The 20638-nt window shown below is 43.8% G+C and overlaps 1 protein-coding gene across 2 annotated transcripts in view; it reads left to right on the top strand.

Moving 5' to 3' along the window:
• The window catches only part of Ptpra (protein tyrosine phosphatase receptor type A), a 107809-nt gene that overhangs the window by 82269 nt on the left and 4902 nt on the right, over positions 1–20638 (top strand). For both annotated transcript variants that reach the window (XM_051183383.1, XM_051183382.1), the window contains 13 exons: positions 2032–2122; positions 4974–5050; positions 6917–6953; positions 10551–10648; positions 12467–12586; positions 13399–13565; positions 14201–14336; positions 15391–15540; positions 16340–16433; positions 16722–16798; positions 17219–17353; positions 20166–20291; positions 20374–20525. In XM_051183383.1, the coding sequence (XP_051039340.1) occupies positions 2032–2122; positions 4974–5050; positions 6917–6953; positions 10551–10648; positions 12467–12586; positions 13399–13565; positions 14201–14336; positions 15391–15540; positions 16340–16433; positions 16722–16798; positions 17219–17353; positions 20166–20291; positions 20374–20525 (1460 nt within the window). The remainder of the gene's footprint in view (positions 1–2031; positions 2123–4973; positions 5051–6916; positions 6954–10550; positions 10649–12466; positions 12587–13398; positions 13566–14200; positions 14337–15390; positions 15541–16339; positions 16434–16721; positions 16799–17218; positions 17354–20165; positions 20292–20373; positions 20526–20638) is intronic.

The raw sequence follows: 20638 nt of genomic DNA, 5'->3' as shown, positions 1-20638 counted from the left end.
TTAGATTAGTCTATGGGGGCCATTCTTTTTTTGTTTGTTTTTTGTTTTCTAGCCAGGGTTCCTCTGTGTAACAACCCTGGAACTCCCTTTGTACACCAGGCTGGCCTCAAACACAGATCCACCTGCCTCTGCCTCTGCCTCTGGAGAGCTGGGATTAAAGGTGTGTGCCCCCATACCTGGTTTATGGAGGCCATTCTTGCTCAAACTACCACATCATTTTACCTGTATTCCATGCTTTGATTCTTGCCTCTCTTCACTCTTGGTTTCCAAATAGCAACCAGAGGTAGTCTTCATTATGTAAACTAGTCTCATTTTAAAAACCTTCCATGAGTTTACTTCAGGGTCTGCATGGAAATGAACAGTCTCACCTTGCCAAGGTCTTCCCACTTCTTGCCATCCCTCTTCCTCCTGCCATCTCCACCAGTCTGTTTTGTATGACACACATTGACTTTTCAGGTCTTTATGCAGGGGACCTTCTCCTGTCTCTGGATTTCACAGATGCTATTGTTTGTTCCTGAAATAGTGTCTCTTGCCTCATCCTTCCACATAGACATCTACCTTTGTTTTAAATTTGAACTTGGCTCTTTCTGATTTTATATATACATAATGGTTTTTCGAGACAGGGTTTCACTGTGAAATGTGAAAGTCTGGCTGTCTTGGAACTCACTCTGTTGATGCTGGCCTCAAACTCACAGAAACTTATTGCCTCTGTCTCCCAAGTGTTGGGATTATAGATGTGCACCACCATTACCTGGCCCTGATACTTTTTCTAATAGCATTCTGCTTTTCGTTACATTTATCATACTATGTGTCATTTACTTATATTGATGTAGCCCATAAGTTTATATCGTGGGCAAGAACTATATATGTTTTACTCAGCATTGTTTCTTATATACCTAGCCTAATAGGTGCACAACATTTATTTAGAAATTGTTAGAAAAATGTTAGAAAATGAATGAAAAGCCATACATGAACTGTAATATGCTTCACTGGTCCCTGCTGCTGAAAACTATGGGTTGTTCTCAGTGTTGAGTCATCTAAAGATGATGAAGGAAATGAGTTCACATAGGCACTTTGTTTCCTTTGAGTAGATTCTCAGAAGTAGATAGAGTTGCTGTGATCAAAAGATAAGGCTGTTCTTAAAGCTCATTAAAAAAAAAAAAAACTTTCTGATCATTCCTCTGGACAATTATCCAAGTTAAATTAGTTCCATTTTGCTTTGTTTTGAATATGTGGAGACTACAAGAGGGGAACATTTCAAATACAATTCAACATCACACACCATACATGGCGTTGTATCATTTAACTCTGTGTGTCGAAAGCATCCTCTCAATGTTGAAGATGAGGTGACACAGGCTGAGAAAGTTAACAGATTTACTCAAAGTCATACATCCAGGCTGTCTCATGTCAAGACAGTTTGTGCTTACCTACGTCACTCCCTGTACGTGCTACGTTACAGTTGCTCCAAAAGTGATGACCATTCTGTGTCACCTGATCCAGCCCCTCGGCTTCCCAGCTGCCACACACATGTGAGAGTACTGCCCACCTTCCATGCCCCCTTGCCATATGATGCCAGTGGCTGGGTGCTTTGTCTATCTGACAGACCCATAAAGAGGCTGTGCATCAGCAGACTGTCTAGAGTAGTTCACTCTTGAGTTTCATCTTGTCTTTGCATAGTGCTTAAGTAAATAAATAAACAAATGACCCCCTTTTCCCATTATAATTCCCACTCCCAATTTACAGGGGTAGTCCATTTTGATCTCATTGTAATAGGCCCCTAACTAAATAATAATCATATAAAAAGTATGCATCCTCTCCCTGTGGCTTCTTGGTATTCAGTTTTAAGGCTTCAAGCTATGTAGGAGAAAGGTGAATTTTATGTGTTAGGCTGCACTTATTCACCCAGGTCTGTGTTCCCCTCCTCTCTCTACCTCCTCCTCCCCCCAAAAAAGACAGAACTTACTACCAGACCAGGGTCTGCTTGATATATATCCCTCTTAATAACTCCTTAAATTTCTCTTAACCTTTCAGGCTCTCCCTGCTTGTCCTATCCAGGCCACCTGTGAGGCTGCCTCCAAGGAGGAAAACAAGGAAAAAAATCGATACGTAAACATCCTGCCCTGTGAGTGTTTGTAGGGTTTCCTGGAATGTGAACTACATCTCTAGATAGATTCTTTGAAGATGGGAAGGATGTGGGGTTGGTAACAGGAGGGCAAAGAGAAGAATACGGTTCATCCTTAAGGCTGAAATAGCATGTATGCCCCACCCCCACCCCAGACAATCTCACAGTCAAGTGGGACTATGCTCTGGATCACAGTTTGTATTGCTGGCCTGCTTCTGGAGACCAGGCAGGGAAGTTTCATGGGACTAGGCAGAAAGTAGGTTGTGTGGTTTTGTTTGTTTGTTTCACACACACACACACACACACACACACACACACACACACACACACACACACGTTACTCAAACTATAATACAGAGTTTGCTTCTTAGCTCTAAGCAAGGGCACAGTTAAACCACTGAACTAAAGCACTCCATTGGTAGAAAGAAAGGCTAATGGTGACTCAAACTGCTGAGGCTGTCTCTCAGGTTCAGAGAAAACAGTAAGAGCAGGGAGAAGTTCTAAGGGAAGCAGGTAGCTGTGGAGGGGCCTATAAATCAGAACAGCCTGTGGAGTTAGTGGAGTGGGAAGTAGCATGTGACCACAATAGCCTGAGAACTAGGGTGGAAACTTTGATCTATTACAGGCTTATTTGAGTTAATCCAGAACTAGTTGCCCATTGCCAGAGATAGTTGATTATAGGATCAGATAATGGCTTTTCCTAACAGAAACCAACTTCACAAGATTTCTAAAGAATGCTGAGCTTAAGTAGTGCTTCTGTTACTCAGCCCAGATTGTCATCTCGTATATTGTCAACAGCACTGCCATTTTGGGGACTCACTTTGAACCTAACAATAACTCCTTCCCAGAGCTAGCCACTGATAATCAGTTGATCTCACCTAACAGATATTTTTCTAAGTCTTGGTAATGGGGTATGCATAACCCAGTAGAATATGACATCGATATTTGAACTTTATGTATTTTTATGTTGGCTTTTTAAAAATTTATCGTTTTGGGGCTGGAGAGATGGCTGAGCAGTTAAGGATACTTCCTGCTCTTGCAGAGGACCCAGGTTTGGTTCAGCACCCACTTGGTGACTTACAACCAACTCTAGGAGATAGGACACCCAATAATAAATCTTGTCTAAAAAAATGTATCATGTTAACTTCTTTTTAAAATTTAATTACATTTATGTGTGTGCTTGTGTGGGGGGCTACACATATGCCATGCTGCCTGTGTAAAGGTTGGGACACGGCTTGCAGTACCTAGGTCTCTCCTTCTACCTTGTATCCTCGGGATCAAACTTGGATTGTCAGTCTTGGCAGCAAGCACCTTTACCCTCTGAGCCATTTCACAGGCCCTCATCCTTATAAAGTACTTATTTTCCCTACTACATAGTAAGTGTATTAGTACTTGTCGATAATTTATCAATTAATGAACAAATATTGAAAATACCCATGCAGGCATGATTGGTGAAACCTACAATCTTATTTGTATGCATAAGTATGAATGTGTTATGTGTACAATAATATTTTTACGTAGACTAGATATATTGTATAGTATACATTCCTCTAACTTTAATATATTGTTAGTTCATCTGCCAAGAAACACTTTCCTTTCTATCAGCTGTTGAATATTCTTTATTGTAGGTATAGTATAATAGCAGAGGTGTTTGCAGACTTAGGGCATTAAAAACAGCATTGAGGGCTGACTCAGTGAGTAAGCCTGAGTACCGGAGTTCAATTTCTAGAACCCACATAAATGTAGAAGGAGAGAACCAGCTCCACAGAATTTTCCTCTGACCTCCACATGTGTGAGGTGGCATATCTACCCATACATATATCATACATATACATACAATAATAATTATAAATAGAAGCAAAACAATATTGCATGCTGATGAGATGACTTGCTCAGCTGGTAAAAAATTCAGTCCCCAGAACTGAAAGGTGAAAGGAGGAGCCAACTCCTGAAAGTTACCTTCACACACACACACACACAGCACAGACCTACCTGAACTCACACAAACCATATGCAAGCACACAAATACATAAATACATATATACAGTAATCATAATTTTAAAAACATAAGACAGGGTTTCTCTATGTAACCCTGGCTGTTTAGAAACTAACTGTATAGACCAGCCTGGCCTCAAAGACATACCTGCCTACCCCTGCCTCCTGAGTGCTGACTAAGTAACATTTTAAAGGGCAGGTCTTGTGGCCACAAGGAGGCTCAGAGTGTAAAGGCACTTGCTGCCAAGCCTAGTGACCTGAGTTCAATCCCCAGAACCCTCATCACAGAAGAGAGATTTGACTCTTAAGTTGTCTTCTGAGTTCCACAAGTACATATGTTCATACAAAGATGCACACAAAATAAATGTGTAAAAAAAAAAAAAAAAGAAAGAAAGAAAGAAAATTTTGTACAATCAAAAGGCTAGGTGCAGTGGTTTACTCCTATAAACCTAACTCACGGAGGCTGAAGCAGGAGGATTGCCATGAGTTTAAGGCAGCCCAAGCTACAATGGAGTTCTGGGTTAGTCTGAGCTATAAAGTAAAACTACATAAAAGCAAAAACAACAGACAAGCAAAAAACAACAAAAACAGAGAGCCAAGTGGCAGTGTTTGAACCCAGAACTCAGGAAGCAGTTGGATTGAGTTCGAGACCAGCCTTAATACAAAGTAAATTCCAGGACAGCCAGTTGGCTACTAGACCATCAGAAACTGTCTTGAAAAACAAACAAAAAACAAAACTACTAATATGTCATGTCTTAGTGACATACACACAGGTATCTGGGCTAATCTGCATCGGGACAGTAAGAAACAAAAATGGATCTATTGAAATGTGAACTTCTCACTTGTTTTTTTCTAGATGACCACTCTAGAGTGCACCTGACACCTGTTGAGGGGGTTCCAGACTCTGATTACATCAATGCTTCATTCATTAATGTAAGGAACTTGTGCCTTTCTTATTTATCCCATGTAAGCCATTAGCTGCCATCTAGTGATTCCTTCCTTAGCCATGTTATAAGACAAAGATTGCTACCAAACTCATTTAAGTAACATTGGATAATTTAAAATATATTTTGTGTTTATTCTTTCATCATCTAAGGTTTCCTAAGTTTTCCAGAATCTAGATGTATATTTCCATGAATGCTTTGTTTTTGTTTTTTGTTTGTTTGTTTGTTTGTTTTTTTGAACATTTTCAAATTCTACAAAGAAAAGCAAGCTTTACCCTCAGTAGTAAAAATAAGGGAGAACAAGATAAGAAAACCTGCTACCAAGTAAGCCTGGCTAATGTGTACAGTCCACTGTGAGTCAAGGCCTGACGGAAGGGAAATGGTCCCAGGCACTCTGGAGTGGTGACAGAAACAGCAGATGAAATCTATATTCTGGGGAACACAAGGGTTATCTCACCTGCTAATGATCACAGGACTTCTTGAAACACAGCCTTTGATTGACACATTGACAGGAGACTCCAGTCCAGACTAGGAGGAACTAACTCCTCTCTTTATTTTTAAATGCCTGAGGGCACATAGCAAGTCTTTCAGAGTGTTTCTACTGGGAAGTGTGTAAATTCCACCTATACAACCAGCTGGAACTCAGGTTTCAAAGCCCAGAGACAATGCAGGAACTAAGGACTTACATTTCCTCCTTCCCTTAGTAGTTTTACCCTCTGTTATGCTTTATTGATTAGGTAATCATTGTGGGAACTTCTGTAGCGGTGACTTACAAACTCCTACTAAAAATAGAGCAGGAAACACCCTGTGGCAGGCTTCTACAACTGTGTGTATGTTTGTGCTTGATCTTTAAGCTCTTTGTGTTCTATTGAAAATTTAACCGTGGCTTTAGGGATATGATGTGCTTAACATGTTTCTTAAGAGTTAACTTATATCTGTTTTAATTATGAGTTTAGAACTGAAGCAGAATAATTGAGCATCCTGATTTTCATGTTATGATGATGATTAAAAAGATTTCTGGAGGGCTGCCCTTAAAGGCTAGGCTCACAACCAAAGAGAGGAAAAAAAAATTCTGAAAACTGAACTCCTGTTCTCAAAAAAGGTTTAAGAAGCCTGCCATTTGTTGACTTTAAATGCTTTCTTCTCGGCTAGGAAGCAATCTTCTGCCCTTGTTTGAACTAGAATAGGAAATGACTTCTCAGATTTATGTCTTTTCTTTGATTTCACCACTACATTATCGAGACCTGGTGTCCCAGCAAGACAGCTTCCCATTGCCCATCTTACTGCTATCTGCACAGAGAAAAAAGAAGAGTCTCCCAGAGGCTCCTTATTTGTTTCAGTGGGATCCCTAGTCTCCTTTGCTTCTTGCTGCCCACTGACTAATAGAGAAGCTCATTGTCAAACACAGCTGTTTCTGAAAAGTTTTTTTCATATAAGTAAAGCATCTTCAAGAGAAAATGCTTTATCCTTCCCAGTCCCAGCCCAGCTCTGTCCCTCGAATCACCTTATATGCTCTGCCTTGGAAAGTCCTACCCCATTAACACTAACACTAAAACCCACATTGTTGGCTACTAGACCATCAGAAATGGTCTAGACCAGGGGTTAGACTTTGGACCCTCTCCCAGTATTCACTAATAATTCATCTTGAGAAGGCTACCTAGACTATTTCAATTTTATAATCTTTGATTCTTCTCTCCAAAGCTAACTCTTCTGGGATTTCTGTAATGGAAATTCTTATGAATCGCCTAGACCTTTTATAGGGAAGGCTTTGTTAACTGGGTGAGAGGCCAACTGGAGAATATTACTCCTGCCAACTTTGGGGTTTCACTTTTCTTTTTCATCCCTTTCCACCCAGGGCTACCAAGAAAAGAACAAATTCATTGCTGCACAAGGTAATGACAGTTTTTTTTTCTTCTTGGGCTTTAACCATGGCCCCATAGTGGGTTGAGGGTATGGGATTTTTCCCAAATACTAAATGAAATAATAAAAATACAGTAGCTTTTCTCTAATTATTACCACCTTAAAAAAAAAAAAATGAGGGAATGCCTCAGTTGGTGAAGTGGTTGCTACACAAACATGAAAACCTGAGTTTGGATTCCAAGCTCTTGTATTAAAAGGCACGATAGCATGTACCTAACCCCAGTGCTGGAGAGGCAGGCTGAAAGATCCTAGAGAAGACTGGCTAGCCAGCCTTTCTAGTTAACAGGCTCTAGGTTAGTGAGAGAGTGTCTTCAAAAATATTACGTGGAGAGCAGTTGAGGAAACCCTGGTTTCACACATATTCGCGCGCGCGCGCGCGTGTGTGTGTGTGTGTGTGTGATTTTTTTCTTATTTTATATTGATCCCAGTTCCCTCTCCCTCCCTCCCATGCCCCCTGACCCTCCCTCCCATCCCATCCCCACCCCACTCCACAGGAAGGGTGATGCCTTCCAGGAGGAATCATCAAAATCTCTCAAGTCATTTGGTGTAGGGTCTAGGCCCTCCCTCCTGCCTCTAGTTCCCAAAGTCCTTTCGTGCACCAAGGTTACATCCTGGTTCCACTGTCAGAGGTCCCTTAGACTGCCCAGGCCTTCTAACTGAAACCCACATTTAGGGAGTCCAAGTCGGTCCAATGCTGATTTCCCAGCTATCAGTCTGAGGGTCAGTGAGCTCCCCCTTGTTCAGGTCAGCTGTCTCTGTGGATTTCTGTAGCCTGGTCTTGACCCATTTTCTTATTACTCCTCCCTCTCTGCAACTGGATTCCAGGAGTTTGTCTCAGAGTTTAGCTGTAGATGTCTGCTTCTGTTTCCATCAGCTACTAGATGAGGGTTCTAGAATGAGTTAGTCATCAATCTCATTATCAGGGAAAGGCATTTGAGATAGTCTTTCCACTGTTGCTCAGATTGTTAGTTGGGGTCATCCTTGTAGGTTTCTGGACATTTCTCTAGAGTCAGTTTTCTCTTCAAACCTATGATGGCTCCCTCCATTATGGTATCTCTTTTCTCTCTCCTCCCTCTCTCTCCCTCCCCCTCCCTCCCTCCCTCCCCCCCCCCCTCTCTCTCTCTCTCTCTCTCTCTCTCTCATCTATTCATACCCCAACTAAATCTTCCTGGTCCCACATGTTCTCCTCTCCTCCCTTTCTCTAACTCCCTCTCCACCCACTGACCCCCCCCCCCATATGCTCAGGAGATTCCTTTTCCCCTTCTGTGAGGCACCTTGCATGAATCTGTTGGATTCCTCCTTGTATCCTAGTTTCTTTGGCAGTGTGAATTATAGGCTGTGATCCTTTATGTCTGAAATCCATATATGAGTGAGTACATACCATATTCCTCTTTTTGTAACTGGGTTACCTCACTCAGGATGGTTTCCTCAAGTTCCATCCATTTGCCTGTGAATTTCAAGATTCCATTTCTTTTTTCCACTACTATGCCATGCACAAAACTTAAGTACAAATGCATCAAAGACTTCAACATAAATCCAGCCACACTGAACTTCTTAGAAAAGAAAGTGGGAGGTACTCTAGAACAAATTGGTACAGGAGACCACTTCCTGAACGTAACACCAGTAGCACAGACACTGAAATCAGCAATTAATAAATGGGACCTCCTCAAACTGAGAAGCTTCTGTAAGGCAAAGGACACAGTTGACAAAACCAAACAGCAGCCCACAGACTGGGAAAAGATCTTCACCAATCCTACATCTGACAGAGGGTTGATCTCCAAAATATACAAAGAACTCAAGAAACTAATCACCAAAACACCAAATAACCCTATTAAAAAGTGGGGGTACAGAACTGAATAGAGAATTCTCAATAGAGGAAATCAAAAAGGCTGAAGACACTTAAAGTGCTCAACATCCTTGGCCATCAGGGAAATGCAAATCAAAACAACTCTGAGATACCAGCTTACTCCTGCCAGAATAGCTAAAATTAGAAACACCAATGACAACTTATGCTGGAGAGGATGTGGAGAAAGGGGAACACTCCTCTACTGCTGGTGGGAGTGCAAACTTGTACAACCATTTTGGAGAATAGTATGGCGGTTCCTTAGGCAAATGGGAATCATTCTGCCACAGGACCTGACAATCCTACTCTTGGGCATATACCCAAATGATCCACATCCATGCAACAAAGACATGTGCTCAACTATGTTCATAGCAGCATTATTTGTAATAGCAAGAATCTGGAAGCAACCTAAATGCCCCTAAACTGAAGAATGGATAAAGAAAACGTGATACATTTACACAATGGTTTCACTTCTTACCACCCCCCCCAGAGGCAAACACATTCACCTCTACAGAAATAGGCACATAAACACACATGAATATGTGCATGCATACTCTCATTCACAGAAAGAAAGAAATGAAATACAACCTACAGGTTTACAACCAATGGCATCATGGCAATCTAGTATCAGAAAATCCATTGGAGCTGGAGAGATAGCTCAAGGGTTAATAGCACTGACTGCATTGTCACACACATGCTATGGAATACATGTGAAGGTCAGGGACAACTTTGAACAGTTGTTTTTTCCTTCTACTGTGGTCCCAGAGATTGAACTCAGATCATCAAGTTTGGCTGCAGCCAACTTTACCCACTAGCTTGGTGCCTCCTGAGCTTTAATTGTTCTAAGTATGTTTGAGGCGTTTCCTAAAACCTTCACTCCATAGCAGATCCAGTATCCTAAACCCCTGGTAGTTTGGTTGCAAAGACTTCTGTTTACCACACCCTGAGAATTCTTCTAGCCTCTTAGCTGTTAAATCCCATCTCTCTCTTTCTTTCTTTCTTTCTTTCTTTCTTTCTTTCTTTCTTTTTTCTTCTTATTTTATATGTTGATCCCAGTTCCCTCTCCCTCCCCTTTCTCTCATTGTATGCAGCTTCTTCTCCTCCTCCTCATTCTTCTCCTTTTCCTTCTCCTTTTTTTAAGAAACTTTTTATGGCTTCCTGAGAAAGGCTATATGGAAAGTAAATTTGAATTCCAGCTGAGGAGGTCATTCCACCTTTCTGGGATTGATGGCACTCATTCCAGAGTATGACAGGACAGAGTAAATGCCATAGCTAGTACTTGGTTTGTAGTCTAGACTGTATTCAATAAGCAGTCATGACTTCTTTCGAGACAGGGTTTCTCTGTATTGCTTTGGAGCCTGTCCTGGAACTAGCTCTATAGACCAGACTGGTTTCGAACTCATAGAGATGGGCCTGCCTCTGCCTCTAGAGCTAGGACTAAAGGCATGCATCACCAACACCCAGCTGCAGTCATGACTTCTGATCCTTAACGATTAGAAAATCATTATGCTGCTTCCTATTTGGAAGCCTCCTGCCCACAGTAAAGTGCCTGGTACATACATGGCAGATAAATGGGAAATATTTAGTTAGCAGGTGGATGAATGGATAAATAAGGTGGATATTCCCCGAAGATTTGTAGACACAAAATTCCAAAAGTCAGGAATGAATATTCTCAGTTTGCTAGCATTGTTTTTCATCTTCCAATCTTCAATCTTGGCCACTTTAGGACCAAAAGAAGAAACAGTGAATGATTTCTGGAGAATGATTTGGGAACAAAACACAGCTACCATTGTTATGGTGACCAACCTGAAGGAGAGAAAGGAGGTAAGTTGAAAATTTAGAAGCAAGACAAGTCTGGTAGAGAGGTCTGCTCTGCTGGAACTCTAAGCTTGAGTCTAGCTGCCTTCTTTCTGTGGTTATCCTCATAGGTCATCCAAACAGGCTAATGTATCTCTTCCTGTAGCCTGGAAACCTCAGATGAATCTCATGACAGGTGGTAATGGTGTCCATGGCACATTACCATGTCTGGTGTTGAAACAGCTCATTCCAGTTCCAAAGTAACCAGAAAGGAAGAAATGTACCTTTAGCTAGGAAAGAAAAGGGGCTTCCCCTCAGCTTCTCTAGTCCCTCATTCCCTCAGTTCCCTGCAGTACCCCCTAAAGCCTTTGGTATACACTCAAGCTGATAGAAGGGGCCATATGAAATAGCAGAGCCCCTGATAAGGGTGTGGCCAGCAGGAGGACAGAAACTAAAGCCTACACCAAGTCCTGCTGGCAGTTTCCAATAGCTCCTTTGCTTTGTGGCCTGACCAGCTCTGTAGCTGGGCCATAGCCAGTGCCAAACCTGGGTGACTTAGTCACCTGCTGAGAAGAGACACCATGACCAAGGCATCTCTTATAAAAGGAAGTGTTTTTTAATTTGAGCTTGCTTATGATTTTAGAGGTTTAATCCATTACAACCATGGTAATGTGTTGCTTGAGATGTAACTGAGAGTTCTTTATCTGGATCTGTAGGCAGCAGGAAGAGAGAGCCCTGGGCCTGGCTTGAGCTTCTGAAACCAGAAAGCCCACACCTAGTGACACACTTCCTCCAGCAAGACCACACCCACCCCAACAATGCCACACCTCCTAATCCTTCTCAAGTAGTGCCACTCCATGAAGACTAAGCATCCAAACATATGAGCCTATGGGGGGCCATTTTTTAAGGTTTATTTAATTTATGTATTATGGTGCTCTATCTCCACATAGAGCCTACATGCCAGAAGAGGAGGGCATCAGATCTCATTATAGATGGTTGTGAGCCACCATGTGGTTGCTGGGAATTGAACTCAGAACCTCTGAAAGGGTACCAGTATTCTTAACCAGTGAGCCATCTCTCCAGCCCCTATGGGGGCCATTCTTATTCAAACCACTACACTGGGCCGTAGATCAACCCACAGAGATGAATCTCATTCAGTCTTTCTCAAGGATGGGCCTTCTGTCACCTTGACTCATTGTGGGGTTTTGAGTGTTGTATTGCTCAGCAGCCCCACAGTACTTAGAAGGGTAGTTTGGGGCACGTGGTGGTGGCACATGCCTTTAATCCCAGCACTCAGGAGGCAGAGGCAGTAACAGGCAGATCTCTTGAGTTCTAAGCCAGCCTGGTGTATAGAGTGAGTTCCAGGACAGCCAGGGCTAACACAGAGAAACCCTGTCTCGAAAAAGAAGGAAGAATGCTTTTGGGGTGGGTTTCATGTTAGCATGCTTAAGCAGACCTTTAGCTCTTAGAAGCTATAAGGCCTCAGCCAACAGGAAGACTGGTTTACAAGCCAGGTCTGTATGGGTGCACTGCAGTAGCTCTGTCATGCCAATTCCTCCTTCACACAGGCTTGCCCACCCCTGGGAGACAGTGGAAGTTTGAATGTTGCAGGTAAAATAGTTTCCAATTTGCTTTGAGCTGAGGGGTAGGAGTGGAAAAGATGGACAGGTCTATGACTGAGTCTGGGCACAGCTGAAGGGAAAGAAAGTTACAGTAACTAAACCTTTAGCTGATGTAGGTGACAGAGTGACAGATGAGATACATCCTCTATGGCTCCTTTCTCTCAGGCCCCTTACATCTGCCAGGACAGTCTTGCGTGAGAGATGTGTGTGTTTTTTTTTACAGTGTAAATGTGCCCAATACTGGCCAGACCAAGGCTGCTGGACCTATGGAAATGTCCGTGTGTCTGTTGAGGACGTGACTGTGCTTGTGGACTACACAGTACGAAAATTCTGCATCCAGCAGGTACAGCCTTCTGCCCCCTTCCCAGGCATTTTAGTAGGACCTACTGACCACTGAGAACAGGGAAGGTCTGGGTTGTCCCTCTTTTTATTTGGGGTATCAGGAATTGCATAGTATTCAATCTGTGTGGATTCTGACCTCCAGGAGCTGCTCTATCAAAGCTAAAGGAGCAGGGTTTTTATGGCTGGGACCTGTTCAGGTAAAGTTTGATTGCCTTGACCGTGACTAGATGGTGTAAAAAGAGGCTTCAGGAAGTGGGCGGTCTTCTGGGTGTTGTGTTCGCCTCTAAAGATTTCTACCTCCAGGGGTGTAGTGGGAATATTGTAAGCCTTCCAGAGCTAGAGTTGGGGTTTGGGATGCTGTGAAAGAGGACTTACCAAGAATCAGGAACCCTGCTGGGTGTGGTACACACCTTTGATCCCAGCACTAGGAGGCAGAAGCAGGAGGTTCTCTGACTAGGAGGCCAGACTGGTCTACAAAGTGAGTTCCTGTCAGAGAGAGAGAGAGAGAGGGAGAGAGAGAGAGAGAAGAACCATGTTCTCTGCATTGAGTCTGGCCCTGCTGTTTACTGTAATCGTTCTTGGACTTAGATCAGCTCATTTAGTTCTGAGTTTCACCTTGGTTTGTAGACCAAGAGTAGCAGTAGCAGTTGGGCCTACTGTGTGGGGAGGATTCTCCATTCTCCATCTGTGATTAGAGCCTGTCTGGGTGCCTCACATTTCCATCATCCTGACAACAACTCTTACACCTCCCTATTCTTGTGCTGCCCTCCTGTGGCTATCAGAACAAACACATAGAATCTCCTCACTTCACAGGTGGGCGACGTGACCAACAGAAAACCACAGCGCCTCATCACTCAGTTCCATTTTACCAGCTGGCCAGACTTTGGGGTGCCTTTTACCCCAATTGGCATGCTCAAGTTCCTCAAGAAGGTGAAAGCCTGTAACCCTCAGTATGCAGGGGCTATCGTGGTCCACTGCAGGTCAGTGTGGCCTGACCCTTGCCCACTTTCTGCCCCCTTGGACAGAGCAAGGAAACAGCACAGGGGCCCTGACTAAGGAGGCTGACACAGAAGAAATGCATAGCCGGGACCCCAGGCAGCAGCCAGAGAGAATCCTCAATTTTCTGATCTGGGGTAGAAAATGTTACTTGTGGAAAGAGGGGAGTTAGGCAACTCACTCTGGTTCTAAAGTAACTGTGAAGGAAGACTTGAGCCAGAGGCTGTATCTTACCTGTAAGAGCAGTACTTGGAGTTATAGGAGAATTTTTTCACTGTTCCCCATTATTTTCAGTATGTACTCCTGACAATACATGAGATAAAACTCAACTTTGCTACCATATTTGTTGGAGTTAATGTACCTTTCTTCTTAGGAGGGCAGCCCTCCAAGGTTAGGAGTGGGGACTCAGCTGTGAAGCCGAGTGAGTGGGTCAAGTGCTGGCTCCTGTACCCTTGCCACCTTGAGACCCTTATAAGAATCAGGGTAACCAGGCCCTGATTACTAGGGACCAGGAGTTCCCAGCACAGAAGGGTTCTTGGCTCTAGGATAGTGCCAGCTCTACCCAGTCTGCTCCCACAAGTTACCTGGCATCCACTAACCCATTGCTCTCTGGCTACAGTGCAGGTGTAGGGCGCACTGGTACATTTGTTGTCATCGATGCCATGCTGGACATGATGCATTCAGAACGGAAAGTGGATGTCTATGGTTTTGTGAGCCGGATCCGGGCCCAGCGCTGCCAGATGGTACAGACAGACGTGAGTGATCTGTGGGTGCAGCAAGCGAAGGGTTTTCCAATGCCAGGACATCTGCCTACTCTGAGGATTAAAGTTCACATAAACATCACATAGAGTGTAGACATATGGCATGCATACATGCTTGTAATGTGGAATACATATGTTGGTCAGAGGACAAATTGCAAGTTAGTTCTTTCCTTCTGCCACATATTTAAAGAAACCAAGCATGGGAGTGGTTAAGAGCACTGGCTGCTCCTCCAGAAGATCCAGGTTTTGCTCTCAGCATGCATTTGGCAGCTAACAGCCATCTATAACTCCACTTCCAGCTCTCTTCCGTGGACACTAGGCGTGCACATGGTACTTATACATATATGAGACAAAACACTCATACACATAAAATAAATAAAAAATATTTTTAAAAAGAAATAAAGTGCTAGGCGTGGTGGCACACACACCTTTAATTCCAGCATTTGGGAGGCAGAAGCAGGAAGATCTCTGAGTTTGAGGCCAGCCTGGTCTACAAAGTGAGTTTCAGGACAGCTAAGGCTGTTACACATAGAAACCCTTTCTCAAAAAAAATATAATAATAATAATAATAAGTGAAAGCAATTGAAGTAACACATAGCTGAGGTAGTAGATTTATGGCTGAGGGAAACAGGAAGGCAGCTGTCCTTTCCACTCGACCTTATGGATAAGGGCATCATTTTTAATGAATTCCTGAATGATGCAGCCAAGTCCAAGAGCAAAAGTGAGGTGGACTCTGTGGTTATGGCACAGGCGTGGGATGGAGGCAGGCTGGAGTCTTAAGACCTTGCAGACTTTCACAGTCTTTGCGTGTGTCTAGTTTCTGACAGACTTTTTGGACTGTGGAATCTGGCAGTCTAGGACCCTGTCTCCCATGCTAAGCATCTCCAGGGGAACTCATGCTTTCAAGTTCTGCTTCATTTTATGTATACATCGCTTTATCCCTGCTAAAATCAAAGGAAAAGTAGACTGAGTAAAGATGGCACTAGGAGTAATCTGGTGCCACGGGCCATGCTGTTCATAACAGACCTCTGTATGATCTCTATTTCAGATGCAGTATGTCTTCATATACCAGGCCCTTCTGGAACATTATCTGTATGGGGATACAGAACTGGAAGTGACTTCTCTGGAAACCCACCTGCAAAAAATTTATAACAAGATCCCAGGGACTAGCAACAATGGATTAGAGGAGGAGTTTAAGGTGAGTTGAAGCTGGACGGCCTCCATACTAAAGGAACCACACAGTCTGGAAAAAACAGATCTAAGAAAAATGCTACTTCTGTGTGCACCACAGCCAGTGGTGGTTGAGTGGGTCAGAAACGTATAGTCTCATGTATTACGATCACTTGATTTGTCTTTAAGGAAGATGAATAGAAAATAGTGTTTCTTTAAGTCCCTCAGCACTCCTAGATGATTCTCAGTACTCCTAATGTACTGCCAGATAAAAGTCCTTTGGGCTGGGCAGTGGTGGGACATACCTTTAATCCCAGCACTTAGGAGGCAGAGGCAGCCAGGTCTCTGTCTCTGAATTCAAGGCCAGCCTAGTCTACAAAGTGAGTTCCAGGACAGCCTAGGACTGTTACACAGAGAAAAAAAGGAAGGGAGGAAGGGTGGGTGGGTGGGTTTCATGAGAGGACCTTGTCTCAAAAAGTAAGGTGGGGAGGGTGATAGAGTAGGATGCCGAACATCAAGCTCTGGCCTCCATATGTACACAATGTATATACAGCACACCATGTACACAAGGAAACAGCCTCAGAACCAGGAACATTTTTCTAAACAGCAGAAGAGTAACCAAGGTTCCACAGTAGCCTAGAAGGCATTGCTTTTCAAATCAAACACTATTGACTTCTTACTGAACTTAAAAGAAGAATTGCGTGTGGAATGGAGACAGAGCACTATAGGGAAGAGGAAGTGTATGCAGTCAGGGCCTGCTGACAGGCAAGAGTCTTGTCAGGTTCATTGACTGGGAACAATAGTGTCTCCCTTCTTACTTCATTCAGAAATTAACTTCAATCAAAATCCAGAATGACAAGATGCGTACTGGAAACCTTCCAGCCAACATGAAGAAGAACCGGGTTTTACAGATCATTCCATGTGAGTACCCCTCCCCACCCCTGAGTCCTACTGCAAGCCAGCCAGCCCTGTTTCCTTCACTACTCTAGCTTCTCAGGTGTGGTGAATGGCCTGAAATCAAGAGTCACAGCATTGCCTCTTGTTTCTCAAAGTGGTTTCAGGAAATAAAAACCTCAAGATAAAATAAAAAGCATAAAAGCAAAAAAAAAAAAAAAAAAAAAAAATGGTATCTTTGCACCACTGACTTATGAGATCGGTAAGGGGAGTGAATGTTGGTAAGCTGCAAGCCATTCATTGTCCTCCTTGCAGATGAATTTAACAGAGTAATCATTCCAGTCAAACGAGGTGAAGAGAACACAGACTATGTGAATGCATCCTTCATTGATGTAAGTGATGGGTATGTCCCCTGAATCTGTCCCATGGGGCTTCTAGTATCTCCCTCACACACCTACTTGAGAAGAATATCTTTAAGTCAATGAACAGCTACTGAACTCACTCCCACCTACCCACCCTGAGTACTAGGCCTGTCTAACAACAAAGAACAGAATGAAAAAGAGGCAGGCTTCATTTTTCTAGATGGGGATCTTGTAGCATAATCATGTCTACGACTCTAAAACTGATCTAATCTTTCCTATTTATACTATCTTCCTCCTAGCTCCATCCCCCTGCTCCCCTTCCTCCAGTATGATCTTTGGTCAGAGAGCTCTTTCTGGAATCCATGTGCCTCCAAGCAATCTCTATCACTTGTCTTTTACACTCACCCCTCCTTGACAAAACCACCTCTGTGATTAACCTGACCCATACAGGGCTACCGGCAGAAAGACTCCTACATTGCCAGCCAGGGCCCACTTCTCCACACAATTGAGGACTTCTGGCGAATGATCTGGGAATGGAAGTCCTGCTCCATCGTAATGCTAACAGAACTGGAAGAGAGAGGCCAGGTGAGCTCAAGAAAATTCCTGAGCTATGAGAAACAAAAAGGTCGGGGGCGACCATAATGGATCTTTCTTTGATGGTGTCCTGACATATCAACAGCCTGTTGGCATCTAAACAGTCCTCAGCTTCTTCCAGGGCTGGAGAAGCAGAGAAGCCTGAACCTCCAGCTGATCCCAGACATTTCCCACCATTTCACTTTTCTCCTATACCCAGCCCCTTAGACTAGCCTTTGCACACACCCTCTCCATCTTACTTCCCAGGTTGTGCAAAGCCAGTGGGAAAAGAATTGTTTAGCATGCCAGGGCTCTGAAGTAGAAGTTTCTGAATGTCCTTAAGACAGAGTCACTTTTTATAAGTACTACACAAAAGGAAAATGATGGAGTTTAAGAATATAAAGTAAAAGAAAAACAACTAAATTTTAAAAAGGAAAAATAATTCCAGGCCAGATATTGAGGTACACACTTTTAATCCCAGCACTATGGAGGTAGAGACAGAGGCTCTCTGAGATTGAGGCTAGCCTGTTTTATACAGCAAATTCCATGACAACAGGGCCACATAATGAGACCCTGTCTCCAAAATAAAAAAAAAAAAAAAAAAAAAAAAAAAAAAGGTCATTATCAAGGGATTTCCTCAGGACCAGAGACAAGAAGAGAGAACAGCCCCAGTGCTGGGCCAGGAGCTTCATAGCACAAACTGAAGGTCATTTTTTAAAAGGGAAAAAAGACTTAAGGCCAACTTAAAAGTAGTGTTGTCTGGCGTTCCAACTATACAGAGACTTCAAAGATGCCCAGATCAGCTCATCAGTATAGGAGATTGCTTCCTACTCTGTTCCTCATCATGCATCCTCCACAGGGCACCCACAATGTCAGGGTATCATCTTTCATCCCTTATCTCAGGCTGTGTTCCCATAGTACTTATTTTTTGAAGCCCCTTTGCGCCAAGGTTGTGCACTGTAGTAGATAGGTGAGTGACTGTACATGGCGCATCACTTGGCAGAGCTCACAATCACTAGAGTGAGCCTAGAGAAGTAGTGTGGCCTAGTAAGTTATTTCTAAGCTATAGTAAAGAGTTAGGACTTTTTACCAAAGTAAAGATCCTTTAAGAGGCTGGAGAGATGGCTCAACAGGTAGTGCTTGCTGCACATTAGAGAAGACCAGCTTTGAGTCCCAGCACCCATGTAATAAGCCAGGAATTCTGCACAGTCCTGTAACCCTGCCTCCAGTGGGCAGAGACGGGATTGCTGGGGCTTCCTGTTTCCACCTCACTGAGAAAATGAAAGCCTGAGTTCAGGGAGAGACCTTGCCTCAAAGGACCAGTTGAGGAGTGAAAGGACACGTGGTGCCCTTCTGGCCTTCTCACACACACACACACACACACGCACACACACACACACACATGCGTGCGCGCGCAGAAACAGCAGTTAATTTCTTTTTCAGAAAGAGCCTTTGACAAGTCCAATTTTTATGTCTCTTAAAAGCCCTCTGGGGTTAGTGAGATGGCTCAGTGGGTAAAGGTGCTTGCCACTAAGCCTGACTACCTGAATTCTGTCCCCAAGCCCCACATGGTAGAAGGAGAGAACCAATGGCTGCAAGTTGTTCTCTGACCTCATAGCACATTCATACACACAATAAATGAGTAAACAGAGCTCTGCTCTGGCAAGACGGCACACACCTGTAATCCCAACACTTAGAGGCAAATATGAGGGTCATCACTCATTAACTCGTTTATCTTAGTTAGGCTTTCTCCTGCTGGGAAGAGATACTATGACTACTGCAGCTCTTATAAGGAAAACATTTAATTGGGATGGCTTACATTCTCAGTCCATTATCATGGTGCCACATGGTGGCATGAAGCAGACGTGGTACCGGAGAAGTAGCCGAGAGTCCTATATTTTGCATAGGCAACAGGAAGCAGTCTGAGACACTGGGCATGGATTGAACGTATGTGAGAGCAAACCACCACACCCTCTAAACAATAAGTGCACCTTTCACCCATTTGCTCTTGTCACAAGCCTACAGTTGGGTCAGATGGCCCCTCCATGTGATGATGAGTCCGATAGCTGCTGAGCATGCCCACTTTTCTACAGCTTAACCAGTGCAGTCAACATTATCTCTGACATGATGAGGTACAGATGTGTGTGGCACAGTAATGATGTCTCCCATGCGTTCTGCTAGCACAGGTCTTCATCTTGAGTAGCCTGACTCTATGCTTTCTATGTCCTGCCCAAGCCTTAATTCTTCATGTAGCAGCCAAATGGTGCCTTTTGAAAAATAAAAATGTAATCATGCCACTCCTTATCTTAAAATCCTGCTTGAATTTGTAGAGATCTTACTAGAAATACCCATGCATGTACAATTTAGGACTTCTTAGTGGTGAAAGATAGTTCGCAAGCTTGTTTTCAGCCCTTCTCATCTCACTTATTTATGTTAGATAATCTCAAGTGTCTCAGGATGGCCTCAAGACCACTGTGTAGCCAAGGATGACCTTGAACTTTTGATCTTCCTAGCCCCACATCTCAAGCACTGGGATTGCAGGTGTAAACCACCATGACTAGTTTTTTCTATGTGTGGGAACAAACCCAGGGCTCCAAACATGCTCGATAACTTAGCTACATCCCCAGCCCTGTTTGTTTCTGAAATTCTCACAGTATTTCCCAGGCTGGCTTTTAAATCACTATCCTTTTAACAGAGGTGGTGGCCCATGCCTTTAATTCTGGTGCTCCAGAGGCAGAGGCAGGAGGATCTTTTGAGTTCAAGGCCAGCCCAATATAGTATTGTAGCCCTTGACCTCACATACCTCTCCCATTTGTTCCTCCAGGAGAAGTGTGCCCAATACTGGCCATCTGATGGCCTGGTATCCTACGGAGACATCACAGTTGAGCTAAAGAAGGAGGAGGAATGTGAGAGCTACACTGTCCGAGACCTCCTAGTCACCAACACCCGGGTAAGATGGGTATTGGGTGGGGCTGCTCCTACTGGAGAAGTAGGCTCTTTCCACTGCTTGCCTGATGCCCTGTCTTCCAAAGGAGAACAAGAGTCGGCAGATCCGGCAATTCCACTTCCATGGCTGGCCTGAGGTGGGCATCCCCAGTGATGGGAAGGGCATGATCAACATCATCGCAGCAGTGCAGAAGCAGCAGCAGCAGTCAGGGAACCATCCCATCACTGTGCACTGCAGGTACTGGGACACTGTGACCCTCCCTCACATGGAGCCCAAAGAAATGGGGGCAGGCAGGAGGGTGTGATGGTGAGTGTGGTCAGGCCATGAGGAGATACACAGAACAGGTGCTG

The sequence above is a fragment of the Phodopus roborovskii genome, unplaced genomic scaffold (genome assembly GCF_943737965.1).
Source record: "Phodopus roborovskii unplaced genomic scaffold, PHOROB, whole genome shotgun sequence".
In the NCBI taxonomy this organism is placed as follows: Eukaryota; Metazoa; Chordata; class Mammalia; order Rodentia; family Cricetidae; genus Phodopus; species Phodopus roborovskii.
This window is presented reverse-complemented; position numbering and strand designations above follow the sequence as displayed.